Source organism: Sparus aurata, chromosome 12 (genome assembly GCF_900880675.1).
Source record: "Sparus aurata chromosome 12, fSpaAur1.1, whole genome shotgun sequence".
In the NCBI taxonomy this organism is placed as follows: domain Eukaryota; kingdom Metazoa; phylum Chordata; class Actinopteri; order Spariformes; family Sparidae; genus Sparus; species Sparus aurata.
The window spans coordinates 2,450,352-2,475,281 of record NC_044198.1 but is presented as its reverse complement, the minus strand read 5'-3'; the positions used below and the strand labels follow the sequence as shown (position 1 = coordinate 2,475,281).

General features: G+C 42.2%; 2 protein-coding genes across 7 annotated transcripts in view; both read left to right on the top strand.

The window, feature by feature from the left end:
* The window catches only part of shroom3 (shroom family member 3), a 72,017-nt gene extending 66,538 nt beyond the window's left edge, over positions 1-5,479 (top strand). For all 4 annotated transcript variants that reach the window (XM_030436353.1, XM_030436352.1, XM_030436351.1 and 1 more), the window contains one exon: positions 1,672-5,479. In XM_030436353.1, coding sequence (XP_030292213.1) covers positions 1,672-2,079 — 408 coding nt within the window. In that variant the 3' untranslated portion in view covers positions 2,080-5,479. The remainder of the gene's footprint in view (positions 1-1,671) is intronic.
* Positions 5,480-6,368: 889 nt separating this feature from the next.
* Positions 6,369-23,553, top strand: LOC115592155 (uncharacterized). 3 transcript variants are annotated; one of them, XM_030434692.1, is made up of 7 exons: positions 6,369-7,890; positions 11,887-12,780; positions 16,778-17,668; positions 18,226-18,405; positions 18,952-19,358; positions 21,131-21,318; positions 22,233-23,553. In XM_030434692.1, exons 1-7 carry the CDS (start codon positions 6,486-6,488, stop codon positions 22,687-22,689), a joined length of 4,422 nt encoding a protein of 1,473 aa, XP_030290552.1. In that variant the 5' UTR covers positions 6,369-6,485; the 3' UTR covers positions 22,690-23,553. The 3 variants fall into 3 exon arrangements, with proteins under 3 accessions (XP_030290552.1, XP_030290551.1, XP_030290550.1); XM_030434691.1 differs by having other exon boundaries at positions 11,884-12,780; positions 16,781-17,668; XM_030434690.1 differs by having other exon boundaries at positions 11,884-12,780.
* The last annotated feature ends 1,377 nt before the right edge of the window (positions 23,554-24,930 follow it).

Below are 24,930 nucleotides of genomic sequence, written 5' to 3'. Positions count from 1 at the left end.
AATGTTGTATTTTTTAACCCAAATTGCCTTTTCCCTTTAGTGTAAGAATGTGTGTGCGACGTGTTGTTAAGTGCCTTAGGTGGTCGGTAGACTGGTAAAGTGCTATAGAAATTCAAGACCATTTCTCACTCTGAATGACTAAAAAGGTGGGATAAGAAAGATATGAGGCAGGTGTGAAGGAACAAAAACATGACTTATTTACATATGAATATTTCATATCACCATATAAACTGAATATGTTAAATGTTCACATTTGGCTCATGTTGGCCCTGTAAATATTTAGCTTGGTTGCATGTAAACCTAGCCTGGGAACCAATCAAATCTGCCAAGCTCATTTTGATTTGCTCTGGAAGATCGCAACCACTTATCTAGTATGTGGCTGCTTTGAAAGGGTGACTGACAGAGGAAGGATGTTTCTTTCTTTCCTTTTTTTGACAAAGGAGTGTCACATGTGTGATTTGGAAAGTCACAAGTCACATGTTTCAACTGCTTTGACTGGTTGTAAGTCTGTCCAATGCTGTCCTGTCTGCAGGTCCACGGAAAGTAATTCGCATTTAGCCTCTGGGGAACATTAATGTCTACGTAAAATGTGCATTTTCCTAGTGGATATTCTGACTCTGTATAGTAGCCTTTCCTTCCACTGTGACATGTCAAAATGTTCCATCCATCCATTGTCAACCGCTTATCCAAAATCGGGGTCGTGGGGGCAGCAGCTTCAGTAGCGAGCCCCAGACTTCCCTTTCCCCGGCCACATCGATTAACTCTGGCTGGGGAATCCCCAGGCCCCCCCAGGCCAGAGAAGAGATATAATCCCTCTACCTGTTCCTGGGTCTACCCCTAGGTCTCCTCCCAGTGGGAAGTGCCAGGAACACCTCCCTAGGAAGGCGCCCTGGTGGCATCCTCATCAGATGCCCAAACCATCTCAACTGGCTCCTTTCCACGCAGAGGAGCAGCGGCTCTACTCTGAGTCCCTCCCAGATGGCTGAGCTTCTCACCCTATCTCTAAGGGAGACCCCAGCCACCCAAAACCCATTTCGGCCACCCGTGATCTCATTCTTTCGGTCATGACCCATCTCTCATGACCATAGTTGAGGGTAGGGACGAAGATTGACCAGTAGCCCTCTGGCTTAGCTCCCTTTTCGTCACAACCATGTGGTGAAGCGCATGCAACACTCATCCGCTGCTCCGACTCTCCGGTCAATCTCACACCCCATCATCCCCTCACTCGTGATCAAAACCCTGAGGTACTTGAACTCCTTCACTTGGGGCAAGGACACATTTCCCACCCGGAGTAGGCAATCCACCGGTTTCCTACTGAGAACCTTGGCCTCCGATTTAGAGGTGCTGAGCCTCATCCCTGCCGCTTCATACTGAGCTGCAAACTGATCCAGTGAGCGCTGTAGATCTACAGCCGATGATGCCATCAAGACCACATCATCTGCAAAAAGCAGTGATGCGATCTTCAGGTCACTGACTTGTCAAAATGTTGGCAATGAAAAACACCTATTTTTCCAGTCCATCCTAGAGCAACACTGCTGGTTTTGTTTTGAATATGACATTTACAGTTGTAGTTTCCATTTGGATGTTAACATAAAGTAAAATTATTGGTACCAATTAAGATTCTGTGTAAACTGATGTCTGTGTAAACTTATGTTGTCTCCTCCTCTTCAGGAGTCCCTCCTTCACAAGCGTTCTCTGCTCCTCAGTCAAACTGACGACGCTAGGGAGCTCAAGGAGAACTTGGACCGACGGCAACGGGTGGTCCACGCCATTCTGTCTGGTTACCTCACTGAACCGCAGCTCCAGGACTACCGCCGCTTCGTCAGCACCAAACCTTCCCTTCTGATTCGCCAGCGCCACCTTGACAACCTCATACGACAGGGGGAGGAGCAGCTGACGCGACTGGCTGAGAGCCTGCCGCAGGAGCTTGCAGAGTCTCGTGGTTGGTCCAGAACAAGTCCGTTCTCATTATCCAGTCCCGCCCTCTGCTCTGCTCTTCCTTTTCAACCGCTGCTTCCACCCTCTTTGATTCCAGGCCCCGCTCACTCAATCAGGTCCACCACTGTGACATCTCTGTAATGTCATTGACAGGCCACAGTTATGAATGGCAGTGAAGGATAGGAAATAAAGAAGAGATAAGGGACTCCCTAAAAACTCAAGTGAAGGAGCTCTACATGAAGGAAGTGGGCCTGAAAAAGGATCTGGTCACACTGGGACAGAAACTGTTCGCACTGAAGCAGGAACAACTATGCAGACTTTACACATGAAGAATGAAGAACACCTTTAATTTGCCTCATTTTATTTACACCTGACGTACATTTCTCCTCTGTGCACCGCAACATCAGAAGCCAGCACTGTGAAGACTAAACTGACTGCTGCCAACATCTCTGCACTGAAAGGTGATTTCAAAACCCATCAAGTTCAAAGTCAGATATCATTCAGAACAATTCCAGTGCATTTTCCTGCAATTTTCAAGCTCTAAGTAATGATAACAGCAGCTATTTAAAGGCACAGTATGTCATTTTCTCTCAATCTCTCAATCCAAACAATGCAAACAAAAGATGTGGTCTGATTGTGTTACAAAGTAGTGCAGGATCATGAGGGTTGTTGTCTTCATTGGTGAACAAACCACCATTACAGATCAAAATCTGGGGACTTTTTTTCAAAAAGATGCGTTTGTAAAACGGTCATTAAAGCCTCACAACCCCTGCTAAATGACTCGTTTTACTGTCCGAATTTGGGCAATTTGATCCAATAAAATTTGGATAGCAGAGTCACCTGATTACACCTGATTACCCATCCATGTTAGCTCGGCGCTAATCTGGAAGTTAGCCGACTCGGTTGGTGGAAGTCACAAGTGTGCATATGTTACCCCAGCTGGACAGCCATCGGCACCATTAAAGTTGGATTCTGTGGGAAACACTGTCCACAAACTCTTTTTCTAATGACAAGAGAAGGTGAGCAGGTGTTTTGTCTCCCAAAGAAAACCATCTTTAAAATTGAATATAATTTTGTCACCTTGCTAAACCCTCAGAGATTTGCACAGGACCTGCTCAGCTTTCGCACATGTACAGTCAACCTAGGAAAGTAATGAACAACCAAAATCGGAGGGACCCCATTGGAGGGACTGTTTTTATGTTACTGCTACAAACAGAGATGATCACAAATAGTGCACCTGAAGGTTAACTAATCACTGTCATATAATACTGTTAAACTACTACTGTCACTACTGTATGAATGTCTGGAGCTCTTAGCCATTTTTGGCAGCTTGACTACTGTTTGCAGCAGAATTTACACTGAATAATAAACATTGTTCCATGTACACCTTTTAAAACTGATGTGATGAAACGTTTGATGTCAAAAAATGAAAAAAAAAAGCCAGAGTCCAAATATTTTCACAGAATGAAATGTTTGTGGATTTAATTTGGCCAAAAATGTATTATTTTTCTTCTTCTTGTCCAGAGTTGACAAGCATTTTGCTAGTGCCACAAAACCCCCTTTTTTTATTTTCTTCATTATTTAATCTGCCAGATATTAAGTCCACAAAATGTCAAGAATAACAATAAATGCCAAACTTTAAAGATCTAGTTATATTTAATTTATAATAAGAGGAAACACAGAATGGAGGTTTTCGGTTGATAAATAATGTAAATAATGTATCAGTTGCTGTAATTGTCATCTAATTAATGAAACTGACTAGTTGTTTTGATATGTTAAACACTACACAAACACTATATGTTTGATCGGCTGCTACGGTTGCAAACAGCTGCTGAAACATACCCTACATGAAGGATTACAGACACAATATAATTTGACTTCAGAGGTTCTCCTTGTGAATATCTGTCAAATAAAACAATGTTGTTTTGTTAATTTTCTGATTAAGTGAGTTCTCTGATCAACCACCAGACAGCATTGAAACACTGACAGACATTCAACACTACTTCTAGTACTCTACATGTCAAACCTGTTTTAAAAAAGTAATAATACATTGAGATTCTTTATTTAGTCACTGTCTGGAGCTTTGCTTCAGTAAAAGCAGCTCCGTCTGTCATTGTCTCAGTTAATGATGTCTGTAAAGGATGAAATGATGCATATTTGACTGTTGCTCATTACTTTAGTTCTTGAGGAAACATGATGATTGAAATCCACAGAAGATGAAGGCTGAAACTTATTTTAAAGGAGCGTTACAGTTGTTAAAATATGACGAAAGCTTTCTTTTCTTTATTTGAGGTCTCATGGCCAACCAGAGATAACCCTGATGAAATCACTATGATATAATAAGGGTTCTTTACAGACTTTGGAAGGCTCCTCTAGATACACTGTAATCATTATCAACTAATTTCACAGGCTGAGTAGTTCTGCTCACAAGCAGTGAACTGATCGTCATTTGTAAACTGGTTGGATGCCACTTAAATCATATTTAAACTATCCTCTTCATGTTGTCATTGTTGCTGAGAAAATGTTTTTGTGAGCATTATAAGTTAACAGTAAACGTCACGTATGATGCTCAGTTTTAATTTCATATTTTATTTTGGGTGTCAAAAATGTTAACTCTAACCTTACAGAAGTGAGACAGCTCATTGAAGTTACAGTTTCTGAATACTTGTTGTGTGTATTTCTATGCAGATTGAACATTTTGTTACTTCCTACAATATGGGGCCTTTAACTAAAGTTATTGGTTGGCACAACCATGAAATATGATGAAACCAGAAATTTAGCAAATTTGAGGTACAAGAAAAAAAAAAGTGTGCAGCACATATTAATCAAGAATTACAATGATGAAATAGTCATAGATTCAAAACAAAATGTAAAATGTTACATTGCCATCTTTTCTCCTATTCTAAGTCACAGTCATAAAATATCACTTCTCATTATCACAAGGGACACATTTAGCTACTTTGGCGCATTCATTCTGTATGTCAGTGAAGGATCAGATTCATATTTGTTTGTTTTGAAAAAGATATTGAACTGTTTTTACCATGTAGCAGTTGCTGTTTGGTTTCCCTTCATTTCAGTTCAGCTGGGGACTCTGGGGACATGGCATGAAGAGCTTCCGTCTTACAGAATCAATATTTATTTTTTAATAAACAGGATCAGCATAGAGTGCAATCTAAACTACAGTTTGTTTTTAGTACTGATTGATAGTACTGATCATTGGATGTTTTACCTGTTTTCATTTTGCATCTACAGTAGTACATGTTTCATTTCACTCTTAGTCTTTAGAGCACCTTTTAATTATTCTCACTTTATAATGTTCTCCAAACATTACAGCCCACAGTCTGCCTTACCTTATGTCCTCATCAATAACCCATATTTTACTATTGATTACTCTTTGTTTGTTTCTTTGTTCTTGTCTGAGTCAGATTATCTCAGACATTATATGGGTTATCATTGAATGCACATCATTGTTTGTTTTATGAAAGAAGAACGATTAAATAACAACATCTCTTGTTTTTGCAAAATAAATGTATTTAGTGAATGACACCTCTTCAACTTGTCTGGCATAGACACACACACACACGCACACACACACACACACACACACAGACACAATGTTTACTTTAAATATTTCTATGCGGACACATTACTTTAATAAGACAAGCTATTGTTGAACCAATCTCAAGCTAAAATAGTGTAAACGGATCATGACAAGGAATATAATACACTATTATAGTTGATCTGTTATCTGTTTTATTTTTTTATTTTACAAATGAATTTTTGAATGAACAAATTGGCAACGTTACATTGATAGCCATTGGTTTTGCTTTTGTACACATCAAGACTGACAGAGGTGTAGGAGAAGAGTGAAAGATTAAAGATAACCTGATGGAGGCCTAATTACTGAAACATTGTTGTCGTTAAACTTAATTGACAGTGTGTGAGAGTCTTGAAATATTCACCTGTAAAATATTCCAAAACCTGCACAAGCTTTTGTTTTTAAAGACGGTATTTGATAACCTAGATCATACATATAGTCTGTTATTGGACAATTACTATGCTTTACATTTAGTTTTGATCATTGTTTTTAAATGTCTTTATTGTACACATGTCCAAACACAAATATATAAACACACAGACAATATAGAACAAAAATACAAAAAAAAACAAACTAAATAACATTCACATTCACAATTTACAATGCCAGAGTTCATGCTATGCATAATATTAGATTCATCGAATATACATACACATACAATATATTTATTGCAACATACATTGTGTTTAGGCAAAAAGTTGGTTACATCAAACCAATACTTTTTTGTGAAAACAGTGAAAGAAAAACTAAATTGTAGTCCACAGATATCACTCTCAAACTATTTCCTACCATCAGTGAGACACATCCGGGTCACCTGCAGGAGCGCACCAGGTGCGGCAGGCGTTAAATACCTGAGGTGGGAGGGGCTTAGCTGTCAGTCACAACTAAGTTACCGACCTCTGACCAGACCAGTAAGAGAAACACAGAAACTGTTGGAATAAAGACGACGATGGCAACAGTTTTCACCCAAGACACAGTGTTACATTTCCTCCAGAGCAGCGGAGGCTCGGTGAAAAACTCGGACTTGCTTCTGCACTTCAGGAACTTTATTCGGGACCATGCGGACCGAGACAGAAACCGGGAGCTCTTCAAAAAGTTCGTAAACTCTGTGGCCACCGTTCAACAGCTCGACGGCGTTTCCTACGTCGTCCTCAGGAGGAAATTCAGAGGACTTGTCCCCGGCGACGGTGACCGGGGCTCTTCCGGGCCGCTGCGACTCTCCGCAGGGAATAACAAGCAGCCCTATCCGGAAAACGCGAAACGGAGCCCCGCTGGGAGAGCAGAAAAGCCTCGGCACAAACCTCCGCTGAGGGAGGTGAGAACACCCGCCCCGCCGGGAGTCTCCGACGGGAATACAGTCCTGTCTGCGGCTGGGATTATGCTCAACAACAACAACAACAACGTGGAGACAAATTTCAACCTGAAGCAGCAGCAGGTAATAAGAACACCCGAAGCTGGCGTCAGACCAGCAGCAGCTGAGGTGGTGAGTCAGGTCTCAGAGAAGACACAAGTGCGAACCCCCTGTCTGTCAGAACCTCCTGCCCAGGGTCAGCTTACTAAAGTAGGACAGCTCAGGCTGGATCCAGGCCTGCCTCCAGAACCCACACCTGTGGTCTCAGCAGTCAGACATGATGGAACAGCCTTCCAGCAGGCTCCAGTCCCAGGAGCCCTGAGAGGGAGGCAGTATGAAGGAGATCTTCATCAGGAGCCTCCTCTTCATCCTCAGGTCGTCCCACGCCGCATCAGATACAGACCCAGCTACAAAACTGCTGTCTCTTATGATGAAGATGAAGAGGAAGAGGACGAGGTCCCGATGAGGCCGGGCTCAGCAGGAGGAGCGTGGCCCGTCAGCACTCCTCTTGGAGACATAGGGAGGGCTATCTCTGCCTCCTCACCATGCATTGTAGATCCACCCGCCCCTCCTTCAATAGTCTCCTCTTCCTCCTCTTCATCAGAAAGGAAGCGCCCAAAGATTTACATCCATGATGTGAAGGGGGAAATGATGCCTTCTGGTGGTTCAGACTGGAGGTTGGAGTCAGGGGTGGGGGTGAGAGGACAGTGGGCTGGGCCAGGGTCAGGGCCAGGGTCGGGACCAGGATCCATTCCAGTAGAGGCAACGTCCACCAGATGCAGCCTACCTTCAGAGGAACACCATGATGTTCTCAGATACCCGCAGCCTGCAGGTGTCCAGCTGGAGCCCAGGCAGGGGCTGGGTCAACAGCTGTCGTCCAGCCACAGCAGCATCCTCTCCCCCTCATCTGACACAGGCCTCCCCAGCAGCGACTGGATGCTGTCAGGCTCCCCCAGAGGATCAGGGTGGAACAGCAGCTACGATGATCTACAGGCCAGATCAGGTACAGCAGCAGTCTGTATGATAAAGATCCTCCAAATATGCCAGTGTTTCCCACAGGATCAAAGTTCGATTGTGGTGGTGACTATCCAGCGGTGTTACATAGAGCTTGCACACTCAAGACTTCCGCCGACCGAGTTGGCTTACTTCCGGTTTAGTGTCAAGCCTATTTGGATGAGGATAAAATGTAATCAGGCAGCTCTTCTAGACTTCTAGGCTGCATATATTATTGGACTAAGTTGACCACATTCTGACATTAAATCAAGTCATTTCGCAGGGGTTGTGAAGCTTTAATGACCGTTTTACAGATGTGTCTGTCACAGTGTTAGCTTTTGGGAAAAAGTCCCCAGTGCATCACATTTACACCGCTTGGCCAGGACAAAAACAGGCATCATGGCCTGGCTCTCTTTGTGGGGACTTAACCCCGACGATGAGGCCATCCGTCTTCTTTGCAGAGGAAGTTACGGTCAAGCCAACTGCATTGAATAGTTCTCCTCAGGGCCATTTCTGTCTTTATGGGGGCCCAATGCAAGATGCTGTTTGGGGCCCCTATTTTGTCAAACTAAGATGGATAGATTCCTAACTCTTTTAGGTGATCCACAAAGATGCAACAATCTATTACATTTTAAGAGGAAAACAGGCTAGAGTCGTGAAAACCTCTCTCAAATTAAAATCAAACATCTTAAGTTGACCCACTCAAGCAAGTTGAACTGATTGATTGATTGTTGAACTGAAAATGATAAGACAAGGTAAACAATGGGAATCCTCTATAGGTCAATACATGAAACTGATGCAGTGTTCCTCAAAAATGTTTATTTTAAATTGTAAAAAAATGTTAAACTCAAACATCCTGGTCTGGTGGTGCTGAAGGCGGCCGTGCTGCTTCCTGGTCTGCGGCTCCGAAATATTTCAGAATTGCTCCTGCAAAGACAAAACTCCTCAGGTTAGCAAGCAAAATAGATCCTAAGCAAATATTCATACTATGTAATTGAGTTATGTTACACTAATGCAGAAATTCATAATCTGTTTTTATTTTAAACTTTGCAATATACAGTGCAGTGTCACTTTAAAACATGCAGCCAATTTCTAAAGTTGTCACTTTTAAGCAGTTTTCGACACATTGTACTTGGTAGAGTTATAAAACAAAGATAAATGACTGATGAGCACGTTGTGATACTGAAGAACATCATTTGTGTATATTTCATAGTAGGGGTGTGCCAAAATATCGATACTACGATATATCGCGATATTTCGTCTTGAGGTACGTTATCGATACACTGGTGCCAAATATCGATATTTAAAAAATTTTAAAAAATAAATAAATAACAAAAATGTTATTATTATTTATTTTTTATTTTTTTGGCCCACCACCACCACCCCTCTTCGGAGGACAGCTTTATCTTTATTCAAACATAGGTATACAACCAAATAAAATTTTAAAAAATGGTTTAAGTAGCTCTGAAACCCACACATATAGATATTTAATGATAGTTGTAGTCAGTGTGTGTGTTAAGAAGAGACACTGTGCAATATACTCTTTGTTTACTTGGCTGTCATTCATGTGAAATTGATTGACAATGTTTTGTTATTCCTGTGAAATGGATTCAGTGCTGTCAATTAATTCTGAATTTCTTCAGTGACACAGATATCGTGATGTATCGTGGATGAAATTCCTTGCAATATATCGATTATCGCAGAATCGCTGTATCGTGATATTATCGTTATCGTGGGCAAAATATCGTGATAGTATCGTATCGCGAGGTACCTGGTGATACCCAGCCCTATTTCACAGGGTATTACAAAGTGGACTACTTGTGCCTAACTGATGAACCTATATTCTATGGGAAGAACTAACGGTCATATATAGTATAGTTTACTTTAAATTTGCTTTAATTTGACCAAGTAATACATTAAAAACATAACTGAACTGTAAGAATTTAGGAAAATTTGTACAAATTGTATTGTCACAATAAATTTTGTAATAAATTTGGTAAAGAAAGAAGCAACTAACTCAGAGTTAACAATAATCCACTCAGAGCAATAATCCACTTCCACAATAGTCAATAATCATCCACAATAGGTCTAATATGTATTAGTGTTGTTTAGCACACTTCACATTAGAGACCTATAAACTGAGGACACACTAAAATAATTCTAAAGTAATGTTAGTACTAAGTAGTAAAGTAATGTTACATGGCAAATATTGAAGAGCAGAGGAGGTCTATGAGGGAACAGCAGCTCCCACTGGACGAGGATACAGCAGGTGACACACATCTGCCTAACAACACACCCTCCCTCCCAAATGTAATGCCAACACGCTGGACCTGCTAGAATTCACTAACACAGGTGTCACTTCAGTCAATCAGTCTCATGGCATTCACATGTGACATGTAAATTTTTTTTTTAGCACTTTCCTAAAGCAAACACTTAAGCTAGCTAAAGATTTGGCAATAAAGCTCCTCCTCCACCCAAATCATGGAAACAAACCTTACATTTATCATGTGAGCGTTTTTCTTTTTCTGAACTAGATGAATAGGTTGGTTTTGATGCCATGCTGTGAATGACCGCCACTGCTGGCTCAGAGCAACTCGCCTCACCTCTCCTTGCTAAGTAGTACTGGTCGTCATAGCAACGCAGCGCGGTAGACACCAGATCTGACCAATTGGTAGAGAGCAGACCTGACCAACCAGCGGGCCAGGTGCCAGGTACTTTTCACACCTTTTCCATCGGGTCACTCTTCAGATATTGAGACTGGACTTGCAACTTGAGGGGCCCTATGCACCCACATATTCCGCATATAGAAACGGCTCTGGTCCTCCTCCTCTTCTTCGTTGGTTTAACCAGTGGACTAAAAACCACACTGCCATCCACTGTATTTGAGTATGTAACATCGTGCTACTCACTGACGGGTGCGCTGTCTCGAGTGAGTGAGAACATGATGCGCAGCTCCAAAAAATAGAAAATCAATATATGGTGGCCAATGTTGATATTGTGGTGGATCGACCACAAATAAATTAATGTGTGGGAAACACTGCATGCATAAAGCACGGTAGCGGATGCATGCAAATCACAATGGCAAGTCGGAAAACACAACAAGTAATATCAAAAACATAACAACATTAAAGTGAAACTCTCGCCAAAATGCAACCCAGGCTTTTTTTATGAATGTACCCGAGTCAAACGTTTGTGTAAAAGCATAATTACGATGAAAGAGGCACTTTTAAGATTGACCATATTTTCGTTTTCGGGTCAAACTCATTTTCAATGGAGTGCTACAGGCACTTTATGATAGCATCAAAATCTCTATTTTTAAAACACTAAGAAGGCTCGACGTAACAAGAAACTTTGCTCGTAGTATCACCAGGGTCTCTACACATGAACACGAGCATTGAGAACATTGTTTGTGTACACAGTGTACTAAAAAGGAAGTTTTTGAACAACTCATATTAGCAGTTGCTTGTTCTGCTTGCCGCCGTCCTGCCAGCCAAGAAGTGTTGAACTCAGAATGCGATGTAACATGGAGGACAGTTAAGGTGGACCACTCCAAAAGCTTAGTTCCATATAAATGCAGGATAATTCATTGTTTTGTAGTTGGCGAAAACCAATATTGACCTTGATGTTGAAAAAGGAGCCTCATATAGGAAACAATACTGAAATAAAAAGCCGGAAAAGTCACCTAAGATATCGTGTGGATAGTTGTTGTGGAAAGACAGTAGCGGTCCACCTTAACTGTGCTTATGAGTGCTTCATAACTGATGCATTCCACAGTTATTTTCAGATGTTTGCTAATTAATTGTGACAGCAGTAATTCTTTGGTGTTTCTGCTTTGGTTTTGTCTACCTTGGCAATCAGATTTTGTGTGTAGAGCACCAACATTGTTTCCAGCTTAAGAGCAGCAAATGGAAACTACTTTTTAATCATGGCTGGTGAGAGCAGAGAACTGACACTGGTATAGAAATAAATGTGGATTGTGTCTTCAACCCTTCTTTGTCAACAGCAGCAGCTGAGGTGGTGAGTCAGATCTCAGAGAAGACACAAGTGCGAACCCCCTGTCTGTCAGAACCTCCTGCCCAGGGTCAGCTTACTAAAGTAGGACAGCTCAGGCTGGATCCAGGCCTGCCTCCAGAACCCACACCTGTGGTCTCAGCAGTCAGACATGATGGAACAGCCTTCCAGCAGGCTCCAGTCCCAGGAGTCCTGAGAGGGAGGCAGTATGAAGGAGATTTTCATCAGGAGCCTCCTCTTCATCCTCAGGTCGTCCCACGCCGCATCAGATACAGACCCAGCTACAAAACTGCTGTCTCTTATGATGAAGATGAAGATGAAGATGAAGAGGAAGAGGACGAGGTCCCGATGAGGCCGGGCTCAGCAGGAGGAGCGTGGCCCGTCAGCACTCCTCTTGGAGACATAGGGAGGGCTATCTCTGCCTCCTCACCATGCATTGTAGATCCACCCGCCCCTCCTTCAATAGTCTCCTCTTCCTCCTCTTCATCAGAAAGGAAGCTCCCAAAGATTTACATCCATGATGTGAAGGGGGAAATGATGCCTTCTGGTGGTTCAGACTGGAGGTTGGAGTCAGGGGTGGGGGTGAGAGGACAGTGGGCTGGGCCAGGGTCAGGGCCAGGGTCGGGACCAGGATCCATTCCAGTAGAGGCAACGTCCACCAGATGCAGCCTACCTTCAGAGGAACACCATGATGTTCTCAGATACCCGCAGCCTGCAGGTGTCCAGCTGGAGCCCAGGCAGGGGCTGGGTCAACAGCTGTCGTCCAGCCACAGCAGCATCCTCTCCCCCTCATCTGACACAGGCCTCCCCAGCAGCGACTGGATGCTGTCAGGCTCCCCCAGAGGATCAGGGTGGAACAGCAGCTACGATGATCTACAGGCCAGATCAGGTACAGCAGCAGTCTGTATGATAAAGATCCTCCAAATATGCCAGTGTTTCCCACAGGATCAAAGTTCAATTGTGGTGGTGACTATCCAGCGGTGTTACATAGAGCTTGCACACTCAAGACTTCCGCCGACCGAGTTGGCTTACTTCCGGTTTAGTGTCAAGCCTATTTGGATGAGGATAAAATGTAATCAGGAAGCTCTTCTAGACTTCTAGGCTGCATATATTATTGGACTAAGTTGACCACATTCTGACAGTAAATCAAGTCATTTCGCAGGGGTTGTAAAGCTTTAATGACCGTTTTACAGATGTGTCTGTCACAATGTTAGCTTTTGGGAAAAAGTCCCCAGTGCATCACATTTACACCGCTTGGCCAGGACAAAAACAGGCATCAAGGCCCGGCTCTCTTTGTGGGGACTTAACCCCGACGATGAGGCCATCCGTCTTCTTTGCAGAGGAAGTTACGGTCAAGCCAACTGCATTGAATAGTTCTCCTCAGGGCCATTTTTGTCTTTATGGGTGCCCAATGCAAGATGCTGTTTGGGGCCCCTATTTTGTCAAACTAAGATGGATAGATTCCTAACTCTTTTAGGTGATCCACAAAGATGCAACAATCTATTACGTTTTAAGAGGAAAACAGGCTAGAGTCGTGAAAACCTCTCTCAAATTAAAATCAAACATCTTAAGTTGACCCACTCAAGCAAGTTGAACTGATTGATTGATTGTTGAACTGAAAATGATAAGACAAGGTAAACAATGGGAATCCTCTATAGGTCTATACATGAAACTGATGCAGTGTTCCTCAAAAATGTTTATTTTAAATTGTAAAAAACTTTTAAACGCAAACATCCTGGTCTGGTGGTGCTGAAGGCGGCCGTGCTGCTTCCTGGTCTGCGGCTCCGAAATATTTCAGAATTGCTCCTGCAAAGACAAAACTCCTCAGGTTAGCAAGCAAAATAGATCCTAAGCAAATATTCATACTATGTAATTGAGTTATGTTACACTAATGCAGAAATTCATAATCTGTTTTTATTTTAAACTTTTCAATATAGTTGTAGCAGTGTCACTTTAAAACATGCAGCCAATTTCTAAAGTTGTCACTTTTAAGCAGTTTTCGACACATTGTACTTGGTAGAGTTATAAAACAAAGATAAATGACTGATGAGCACGTTGTGATACTGAAGAACATCATTTGTGTATATTTCATAGTAGGGGTGTGCCAAAATATCGATACTACGATATATCGCGATATTTCGTCTTGAGGTACGTTATCGATACACTGGTGCCAAATATCGATATTTAAAAATTTAAAAAAAATAAATAAATAAAAAAAATGTTATTATTATTTATTTTTTATTTTTTTGGCCCACCACCACCACCCCTCTTCGGAGGACAGCTTTATCTTTATTCAAACATAGGTATACAACCAAATAAAATTTAAAAAAATGGTTTAAGTAGCTCTGAAACCCACACATATAGCTATTTAATGATAGTTGTAGTCAGTGTGTGTGTTAAGAAGAGACACTGTGCAATATACTCTTTGTTTACTTGGCTGTCATTCATGTGAAATTGATTGACAATGTTTTGTTATTCCTGTGAAATGGATTCAGTGCAGTCAATTAATTCTGAATTTCTTCAGTGACACAGATATCGTGATGTATCGTGGATGAAATTCCTTGCAATATATCGATTATCGCAGAATCGCTGTATCGTGATATTATCGTTATCGTGGGCAAAATATCGTGATAGTATCGTATCGCGAGGTACCTGGTGATACCCAGCCCTATTTCACAGGGTATTACAAAGTGGACTACTTGTGCCTAACTGATGAACCTATATTCTATGGGAAGAACTAACGGTCATATATAGTATAGTTTACTTTAAATTTGCTTTAATTTGACCAAGTAATACATTAAAAACATATCTGAACTGTAAGAATTTACGAAAATGTGTACAAATTATATTGTCACAATAAATTTTGTAATAAATTTGGTAAAGAAAGAAGCAACTAACTCAGAGTTAACAATAATCCACTCAGAGCAATAATCCACTTCCACAATAGTCCATAATCATCCACAATAGGTCTAATATGTATTAGTGTTGTTTAGCACACTTCACATTAGAGACCTATAAACTGAGGACACACTAAAATAATCCTAAAGTAATGTTAGTACTAAGTACTAAAGTAATGTTACATGGCAAATATTGAAGAGCAGAGGAGGTCTATGAGGGAACAGCAGCTCCCACTGGACGAGGATACAGCAGGTGACACACATCTGCCTAACAACACATCCTCCCTCCCAAACATAATGCCAACACGCTGGACCTGCTAGAATTCACTAACACAGGTGTCACTTCAGTCAATCAGTCTCATGGCATTCACATGTGACATGTACATTTTTTTTTTTAGCACTTTCCTAAAGCAAACACTTAAGCTAGCTAAAGATTTGGCAATAAAGCTCCTCCTCCACCCACATCATGAAAACAAACCTTACATTTATCATGTGAGCGTTTTTCTTTTTCTGAACTAGATGAATAGGTTGGTTTTGATGCCATGCTGTGAATGACCGCCACCGCGGGCTCAGAGCAACTCGCCTCACCTCTCCTTGCTAAGTAGTACTGGTCGTCATAGCAACGCAGCGCGGTAGACACCAGATCTGACCAATTGGTAGAGAGCAGACCTGACCAACCAGCGGGCCAACTGCCAGGTACTTTTCACACCTTTTCCATCGGGTCACTCTTCAGATATTGAGACTGGACTTGCAACTTGAGGGGCCCTATGCACCCACATATTCCGCATATAGAAACGGCTCTGGTCCTCCTCCTCTTCTTCGTTGGCTTAACCAGTGGACTAAAAACCACACTGCCATCCACTGTATTTGAGTATGTAACATCGTGCTACTCACTGACGGGTGCGCTGTCTCGAGTGAGTGAGAACATGATGCGCAGCTCCAAAAATAGAAAATCAATATATGGTGGCCAATGTTGATATTGTGGTGGATCGACCAAAAATAAATTGATGTGTGGGAAACACTGCATGCATAAAGCACGGTAGCGGATGGATGCAAATCACAATGGCAAGTCGGAAAACACAACAAGTAATATCAAAAACATAACGACATTAAAGTGAAACTCTCGCCAAAATGCAACCCAGGCTTTTTTTATGAATGTACCCGAGTCAAACGTTTGTGTAAAAGCATAATTACGATGAAAGAGGCACTTTTAAGATTGACCATATTTTCGTTTTCGGGTCAAACTCATTTTCAATGGAGTGCTACAGGCACTTTATGATAGCATCAAAATCTCTATTTTTAAAACACTAAGAAGGCTGGACGTATAAAGAAACTTTGCTCGTAGTATTACCAGGGTCTCTACACATGAACACGAGCATTGAGAACATTGTTTGTGTACACAGAGTTTACTAAAAAGGAAGTTTTTGAACAACTCATATTAGCAGTTGCTTGTTCTGCTTGCCGCCGTCCTGCCAGCCAAGAAGTGTTGAACTCAGAATGCGATGTAACATGGAGGACAGTTAAGGTGGACCACTCCAAAAGCTTAGTTCCATATAAATGCAGGATAATTCATTGTTTTGTAGTTGGCGAAAACCAATATTGACCTTGATGTTGAAAAAGGAGCCTCATATAGGAAACAATACTGAAATAAAAAGCCGGAAAAGGCACCTAAGATATCGTGTGGATAGTTGTTGTGGAAAGACAGTAGCGGTCCACCTTAACTGTGCTTATGAGTGCTTCATAACTGATGCATTCCACAGTTATTTTCAGATGTTTGCTAATTAATTGTGACAGCAGTAATTCTTTGGTGTTTCTGCTTTGGTTTTGTCTATCTTGGCAATCAGATTTTGTGTGTAGAGCACCAACATTGTTTCCAGCTTAAGAGCAGCAAATGGAAACTACTTTTTAATCATGGCTGGTGAGAGCAGAGAACTGACACTGGTATAGAAATAAATGTGGATTGTGTCTTCAACCCTTCTTTGTCAACAGCAGCAGCTGAGGTGGTGAGTCAGATCTCAGAGAAGACACAAGTGCGAACCCCCTGTCTGTCAGAACCTCCTGCCCAGGGTCAGCTTACTAAAGTAGGACAGCTCAGGCTGGATCCAGGCCTGCCTCCAGAACCCACACCTGTGGTCTCAGCAGTCAGACATGATGGAACAGCCTTCCAGCAGGCTCCAGTCCCAGGAGCCCTGAGAGGGAGGCAGTATGAAGGAGATTTTCATCAGGAGCCTCCTCTTCATCCTCAGGTCGTCCCACGCCGCATCAGATACAGACCCAGCTACAAAACTGCTGTCTCTTATGATGAAGATGAAGATGAAGAGGAAGAGGACGAGGTCCCGATGAGGCCGGGCTCAGCAGGAGGAGCGTGGCCCGTCAGCACTCCCCTTGGAGACATAGGGAGGGCTATCTCTGCCTCCTCACCATGCATTGTAGATCCACCCGCCCCTCCTTCAATAGTCTCCTCTTCCTCCTCTTCATCAGAAAGGAAGCTCCCAAAGATTTACATCCATGATGTGAAGGGGGAAATGATGCCTTCTGGTGGTTCAGACTGGAGGTTGGAGTCAGGGGTGGGGGTGAGAGGACAGTGGGCTGGGCCAGGGTCAGGGCCAGGGTCGGGACCAGGATCCATTCCAGTAGAGGCAACGTCCACCAGATGCAGCCTACCTTCAGAGGAACACCATGATGTTCTCAGATACCCGCAGCCTGCAGGTGTCCAGCTGGAGCCCAGGCAGGGGCTGGGTCAACAGCTGTCGTCCAGCCACAGCAGCATCCTCTCCCCCTCATCTGACACAGGCCTCCCCAGCAGCGACTGGATGCTGTCAGGCTCCCCCAGAGGATCAGGGTGGAACAGCAGCTACGATGATCTACAGGCCAGATCAGGTACAGCAGCAGTCTGTATGATAAAGATCCTCCAGACATGCATTAAGGCACACAACATTTCTGATAGTTCTTTTTTTTTTTCAATCCAGGATATATGATTATTCAAGTGTTTCTCATTTCACAATTTAAACTGCTGGACACAAGGTATCTCCTACTTCACTGTAAAGCCCATTCTCAGTGTGCACCAAAGGCTTGAAGTTTTCCACATCACATGACCAGGATTGGCTTCCAAAATATTTGTGATGATATTTCGCCTTTTAAAATTAGACTGAAAATGTACACTTTGAGCAATGAATGTGAAAACAGCCTTCTAGTGTCAAACTGTACATGCATCATTGTACACAGTTAAGCTCAAACATTCAACAGTGACAACCAAGAGATTGAAGAATAAGTCAGGCAATGTTCTATAATTTGCTGACAAATCTCTTAAAAAGACCAAAACCAATGATAAAATGTTGATGTTGTTGACAATGTTAAGTATTGTTTGTGTACCTATACATTTATCCTCTTGCTTTGTTCCATCGTGGCTTGTCTCTTTAACTCTACTTTGTCAATAGGTAAGGCAGGGGATGGGTTGAAAATCCAGGAAGTACTCCAGCGAACTCAAAGGACCAAGTCTGAGAATGTCATGCATCATGTCGACAGTAAAACCTTGATGCCTTGGCATCGCTCCAGTGAATATCTCTATGACTACCAGGAGTCTGCAGCTCATGATTTACCGAGGCACGTCTCAACAGGTCAGAGCAACAGTTCTTTTATTTCCACACATTGTTTTTGTTTGAGCCTGTACAGGAAAATCCTCTTTAGTGACATATAATGAGCTCTAGGTAAAAGGAATGGTGTGTGCCTTGCTACTGAGTTATATCTTGCTTTTGGTTTATTATTATGAAGACATAACATTATCTCTCTCCTTCTCTTAAGAGAATTACTCTAACCAAAAATCGAAACCTACTAGCTGTGAGATTACATATAACTTAATCGTACGAAGGTAACATTAATAGAATTTGACTTGTTTCACCATCGTCATATTGCAGTTATAATCTTACAAGGCAGGCTACAAATAGATGCATAACCATTTAACTATAAATCCTGTAAACAGCTGTGTTTAAAGAAGACAATATATTGTGTTTTTTACTCACTCACTTTGAAAATAAATGTGCATGCTATCCAAGAGCTTGACTGTGGTGTTTATGCAACTTTTGTCTACAGTGGGGAACCAAACATACAAAAAATGAAAGTTCCATGTAGCTGCTTTAAACCATGCACTTTACTCTACCCCACAGATGATCTTTACAACAACTGGGAGGGTGCAGAGTCGAGCAAGCGCTCCACCTTTTCACCAGCGCAGCAACAGAGCCCGGTAGTTGCCAGGCGGCTCAACAGCCAGCTCAGGAGCAGGATGTGCCGCAGCCTGGGAGCTGACCTTGACCAGCTTCTCCAGGAGGAGGCAAGGGGAGGAGGAGAAGGAGGAAGTGAGGCAGCTCGTCTGAACCGCCTCCACCTAATCTCCTCGTCACTCAGCCTTCATTACAACCTGTCGTCCTCCTCGCTGTCGTCCTGTTCCACACCACCTCGCTGCCACAGCCTCGCCGACCTGGTGGAGGGGTTGGAGGGAAAAGGACTGAGGAGAAGTCTCCCTGCTGCTTCCTCATCCTCCACTGCTCCTAACCCTGAAGGCCCCAGCAGGCAGGTGAGACCTTTAGACAGTATAGTTTCTTTTTAAATGTCCCTTTCAAACCTCCTGTACACTCTTGGTATGGTATTTTGGCTGGAAAGGCACACCAGAGTCAAAACTAATATTTGACACTCAAACATAATTTGAATCAACTCTTTATTTGTAGAAACAAGATTTGATTTAACGCGATGTGGGTTGGAAAACCATCTACAGTGAAGTGAAGTTTTATTTTGGAATTTGTTCAGTCTTTTTTAGGTGTTGGCACTGATTACATTCCATCTTTATTTCTATTTATTTTTATTTGTTCTATTTTGTCCCTTCTAAACATCTATATCTCAACAGATTTGGTTTTTGAATTAGTGATGATGTAAAATTTACAGCTTATTTCTATTGACTGAAACAGTTGCCTTTTCTCAGTCGAGTCATTAACAGTTTTGTCACCTGGTGTATGTTCCTGGAGACAGATTGTTTCTGTCGTGGTGTGTATTAAGTTATCAGTTTTCATTGTTTAACCAAAATGATTTTCTCTTTGCTTTTAGGACTGGGTGTTGAATCTCATTACCAAAATGTGTCCATATCCAAAAAGATCAAAAACTGTCAAGCAACAGATTGTCTGTTGATAGATTGTCTGGCCATATATTCTTAGCCTTGGTAACTTAAGTTTGTTCAGATATTTCCTGATTTAAGGGTGCAGTTTGTAAAGATGTTGTTGAAAACATTCAAGACTTTACTAAACTTTTCAATAGAATGTAGAGGAATAACAGTTTTGACATTATGACGTATACGTTGTGTGCTGCAATGTTTAGTATGGTAACCAGCTAGCCCTGGCCCATCCAGGTTCAAAGGTCCCATGTAGGGATGCACCTGCATGTGGAGGCTTTTTGTGGACACCGGAAATTATTAGTGATGTCCCGATCAGGTTTTTTTTACCCCAATCAGTAAATGCTGATACCGAGTCCCGATCCGATACTCAGACTTAACTAATATTTTCCTGGTAATACAGCTGCATTAAGAAAAAAAGTACCTGCATCCAAGCTGTTCCTTAATATTATTTTTATTTTGTTGAAACAAAGTATATACTTTCATGGCTCTTTCTTATTCTGAGCTGGTTATCCAGAGTGATTAATTTTATTACCTTCTGTGTAATATTTTATCATACCAAATGTGTAGACGCAAAAACAAAACAAAAATCGTCATTGGGTCTACGTTCAAAATTGCAGATCCCAATCAGCGGAAAAATTCCCATATCGGCCCTGATCCCGATCCTGGAGATGGGCTTGGGACATCTCTAGATATTCTGATTATTTATATTTAAATGCTTTCTTCCAATTCAGTGCATCTGTAACCCCAATAGTTATTTTTGTGGTAGAAATATCGGTACTCGGGTTGAAAAAAGGGCATCGGAGCAACCCTAGTCCCATGCTAGCATTACTTCTCCTGGTTTTTAAAGCTCCAAGCTAGCTGCACGGCTAACTTATTTAACTAGCTAACAGCAACTAGATTTGACACCTGAGGGTGGTTACTCTGGTGATATGTTCAAAAAGTGACCAGTTCTTACATATTGTACCTTTTTTAGATAATTGTTTGCAGATTTTTTGTGACGAGACAAATTAAAACAAATGGGCTTTTTATAAGTATACATTGAATACACTGAAAAAGCTTACATATTGTGTTGGCACTAAAGAGCCACCAAAAGTATGGAATTGTATCACCATGAAGTGACTAAATGATCCCCAGAAGAGATATTGGTTGAGCTTGTGATTATTGCAGTTTTTTCCTGCCCTCAGTCACTGGTACCTCTGGAGGCCAGGGAACACGCCTGGCTAGTGAAGGGAGCTGCAGGTGCGTGGCCCGACATCTACTCCCTGTTCAGGGAGGACTCGTCCCTGCTCAACAGACGAGACTTCATTTCTGGCTTCACTGTGCTTCACTGGATCGCCAAACACGGGGACCACAGGGCCCTCAACACTTTATGGTACGCAGCTTGTTGTTAACCATGTCAGGTTTGCATTCTCTAATATGACAAAGTTGGAGAGAGAATTTTGTCCGTGTCTTACATAGTGCACCTTAACTGATTTGCCGGACTATCTGGCTAGTTGCATTCGAGTCAGAAGATCACCACATGAGTCCTTTGGATACCGTTTATGTCTGTGCTAGAGCTGGGCAATATGGCCAAAACTGTTGTAATGATATGTTTTTTTGTTTTTATCGATGTCGATAATTATCACGATATACAGTATATTTGAGCAACAATAATTATATTGAATTGACATTCTTAAACTATTCTATTTCAAATAAGCGAAGTGGTGTGACCTTTCTTCGGTACAATTTCTTCGTCTTTGTCAGTTTCCTCGCACTTGGTTTGGCTAGTCGGACTGCTCATTTCTTGTGTCAGCTAGACACCGTCATTCTGAGTTGTTGTGAGTGGGAGGGGCAAGAAACATGTATCGACCACATCCATTTGTTTCTCTACTGTGTGATTGATTGTTGGTGTAGCGTTTTCTAGGTAGAGGAAATGGACTCAAAAAAGCTGTATTGAAAATGTATTTAATTTATTCATTTATTATCATGAAAATGATCGAGATCGTCCAGCCCTTGTCTGTGCTTAATGTCATGACAGTCATAGTCTAGCCATAGTCAGGTGAAATATTAACTTTCACTTACATGCTTAAAAAATGAGAACTACCACCACTTGAACTGCTGTTAAAGGTTCCTTGTTTTATGTAATTTTATTGTGCAGCAAAAACTGATTTTAGGAAGCTTCTTTCAACATCAAAACTTGAATAATGTTTACTTTGTTTATGAAACGCATTCATTTTTAAAGACATCAAAGGCAGATAAGCACACTTTATGCAACCAGGCATTGATCTGCTCTCTCTGGGCTTTCAGGTATGGAGTTGAAAAGGCTGGTTTGGCCTTCGACATAAATGCCAGGTCAACATGCGGCCACACGCCTCTCCACATCGCTGCTATCCATGGGCACAAGAATATAATGCGGTTGCTGGTTAGTAAGTTCAAAGCCAACGTGAAGCTGAGGGACACAGCTGGAAAGAAGCCCTGGCAGTACCTGAGTCGCACCGCATCATCTGATGTCTTCCAGCTGCTGGGAGCTCCATCACGGGCTGCTTGGAGAGAAGAAGGCGGAGTGGGGAGAATAGAAAATGGCTTGAAATCAGAACAGCATCAGCGGCGGAGGAGGCGGCATCACTTCTCCTCAGCTTCTGGAGAGAGGCCGCTGACCATATCAGGCACGACAAGGGTCAAAAGGTCATCGTCAATCGCTGCATTCCTCAAACATAAATCACTGCGTCGCTTTCAAGGACATCAGTCTGACTCCTCCATTTAAAAACTTGACCTGATGGATAATGTTGGAATTTGTGAGGAGAGTTCTGAAACCTGATGGGTCTTCCCTTGACTGAACACCTTTTAGCTGACCTGCTGGTTTCACAAACTCAAAAAAGGGATAAACCTGATTCAGGCCTCAAAACAGAACAACCAAGATAAAGAAGTGGCTAATGATACGTGTTGCACGTGCATATACCCCCACAGGTTTTCTTGGCACTGACCTAGCCCCCTGCGCTTTTAAATCTAGTTATGACTGTTTGGTCCAAACTATTGGAAAATGGTGGACTGTTGCCTTTTAATTCTGGTAGGTTTTCATTCACACTGACCGGTTACTAATGAGCCAAGAAACTGAAAGGTTAGTCTTAGATTGGAGAGTTTTGGCAACTGTCATTCAGCATCATAATGACCCACGTGGCAAAATCTCTACAGGTGTGGCTGCTTCAAAAATACCTCGAAAAAAGTGTGGTGTAATGTAATTACAAAAAAGAGGTGGAACTCGGCTTTGTGCTGAAAGGGGTTAGGGTTGAGAATTTTTAAATTTCTTAAAAACTGCTAGAAAAACATGTGGCACAAAAGGGGGGCACTGACGAGCTTTGCTGTACTATATGAAAACAATGGTTTTGCTTCGGCTCTTACTTGTGCATCTTGCTTTGAACGACCATTGAAACATAACTAGCATGGTACTCTACTATAGGTAACATTGCTCACTGGGGTTTTAAAAAGAAGACTGGACATTTGACACTTCAGTGGCCAGTCGTGTTGATGGTGAGTATTGGTAGGATATAGGGTAACTTATTTCACACTGTAGTTATGTTCTGTAATGTTCAACACAAATGAATACACACAACATACAGCTTAACAATTATATAGTTTTGTGATGATTTTGTTTTTCACTCTGACAGACTCACTATACTTAAAGTGAAACTCTCGCCAAATAGCAACCTAGCCTTTATTTGTGATTGAATATGAGTCAAACCTTCATGTAAAAGTATAATTACGATGAAAGAGGCACTTTTAAGATTTACCGTAGTTTCGTTTTCGGGCAAGCTAATTTTCAATGGAGTGCGGGGCACTCGTAAGCTAGCATCAAAATCGCTATTTTTAAAACACTAAGAAGGCTCGACACAACATGAAACTTTGCTCGTATTATCACCAGGGTCTCTACACATGAACACGAGCATTGAGAACATCGTTTGTGTTTAGTTTACTAAAAAAAAGGTTTTTGAACAACTCACATTAGCAGCTATATCTCCGGCGCGCCGCCATCTTGGCAGACAGAAAATGTCGATCCCTGAGTGCGACCCCACAGGAAGGCTTGAGGAGCGGTCCACCATTACTCTCCTGCCTGTTAGGTCGCTCTCAGGGATCGACACTTTTTGTCTGCCATGACGGCGGCGTGCCGGAGATCCAGCTGCTAACATGAGTTGTTCAAAAACCCTCTTTTTAGTAAACTCTGTGTATACAAACAATGTTCTCAATGCTCGTGTTCATGTGTAGAGACCCTGGTGATACTACGAGCAAAGTTTCATGTTGTCGAGCCTTCTTACTGTTTTAAAAATAGCGATTTTGATGCTAGCGTACGAGTGCCCCCACACTCCATTCAAAATTAGCTTGCCCGAAAACGAAACTATGGTAAATCTTTAAAGTGCCTCTACGTCGTAATTATGCTTTTACACGAAGGTTTGACTCGTATACAATCACAAATAAAGCCTAGGTTGCTTTTTGGCGGGACTTTCACTTTAATATACAGGGATAACACTTAACTATGGCTGGCTCCACTAGCTCAGCTATTAGCACAACATCAGCCTTCAAGTAGTCTTTCAGAACAAGGGGAATAGTCACACTCACCACGAGCGCTTACAGTGCACTTATTCGAGGGGGCCATGAGTGTAAAGGAAGGATACTATTGGCTATGTAGGAAGCTAACGGAGGCAGGCAATGGGTGTGTGAGAGGGGTCAATCTTTAAGAGGGGCCATAGGCAATGGGCTATGGCATTCACCATTAGAACTGGCTCTCAGTGGTGGTTGTTTAAGAAGTTGGTGGAGACCCTTCAGCAAAAAAGCAGGAGCACAGAGAGAACTTGTTCTGTTCACTCCAGGAACCAAACTCACTGTTCGTTGGTGTTGCTGCCTTGTAGACCCCAATAAATTCCTTTCTACCAGACTCTGCACCTCTCCAGTGATCTTCTTTAAGCATATTTCTTGACTCCAGCCTACACTGAGGACTACTATTTGGTAAAGG

What these genes read in the sequence shown, in the direction of transcription:
- LOC115592155 (XM_030434690.1), top strand. Translation starts at nt 6,486, where the DNA reads ATGGCAACAGTTTTCACCCAAGACACAGTGTTACATTTCCTCCAGAGC. An exon ending in TGATCTACAGGCCAGATCAG is followed by an intron (nt 12,781 to 16,777) that starts GTACAGCAGCAG and finishes CTTTGTCAACAG; the next exon opens with CAGCAGCTGAGGTGGTGAGT. An exon ending in TGATCTACAGGCCAGATCAG is followed by an intron (nt 17,669 to 18,225) that starts GTACAGCAGCAG and finishes CTTTGTCAATAG; the next exon opens with GTAAGGCAGGGGATGGGTTG.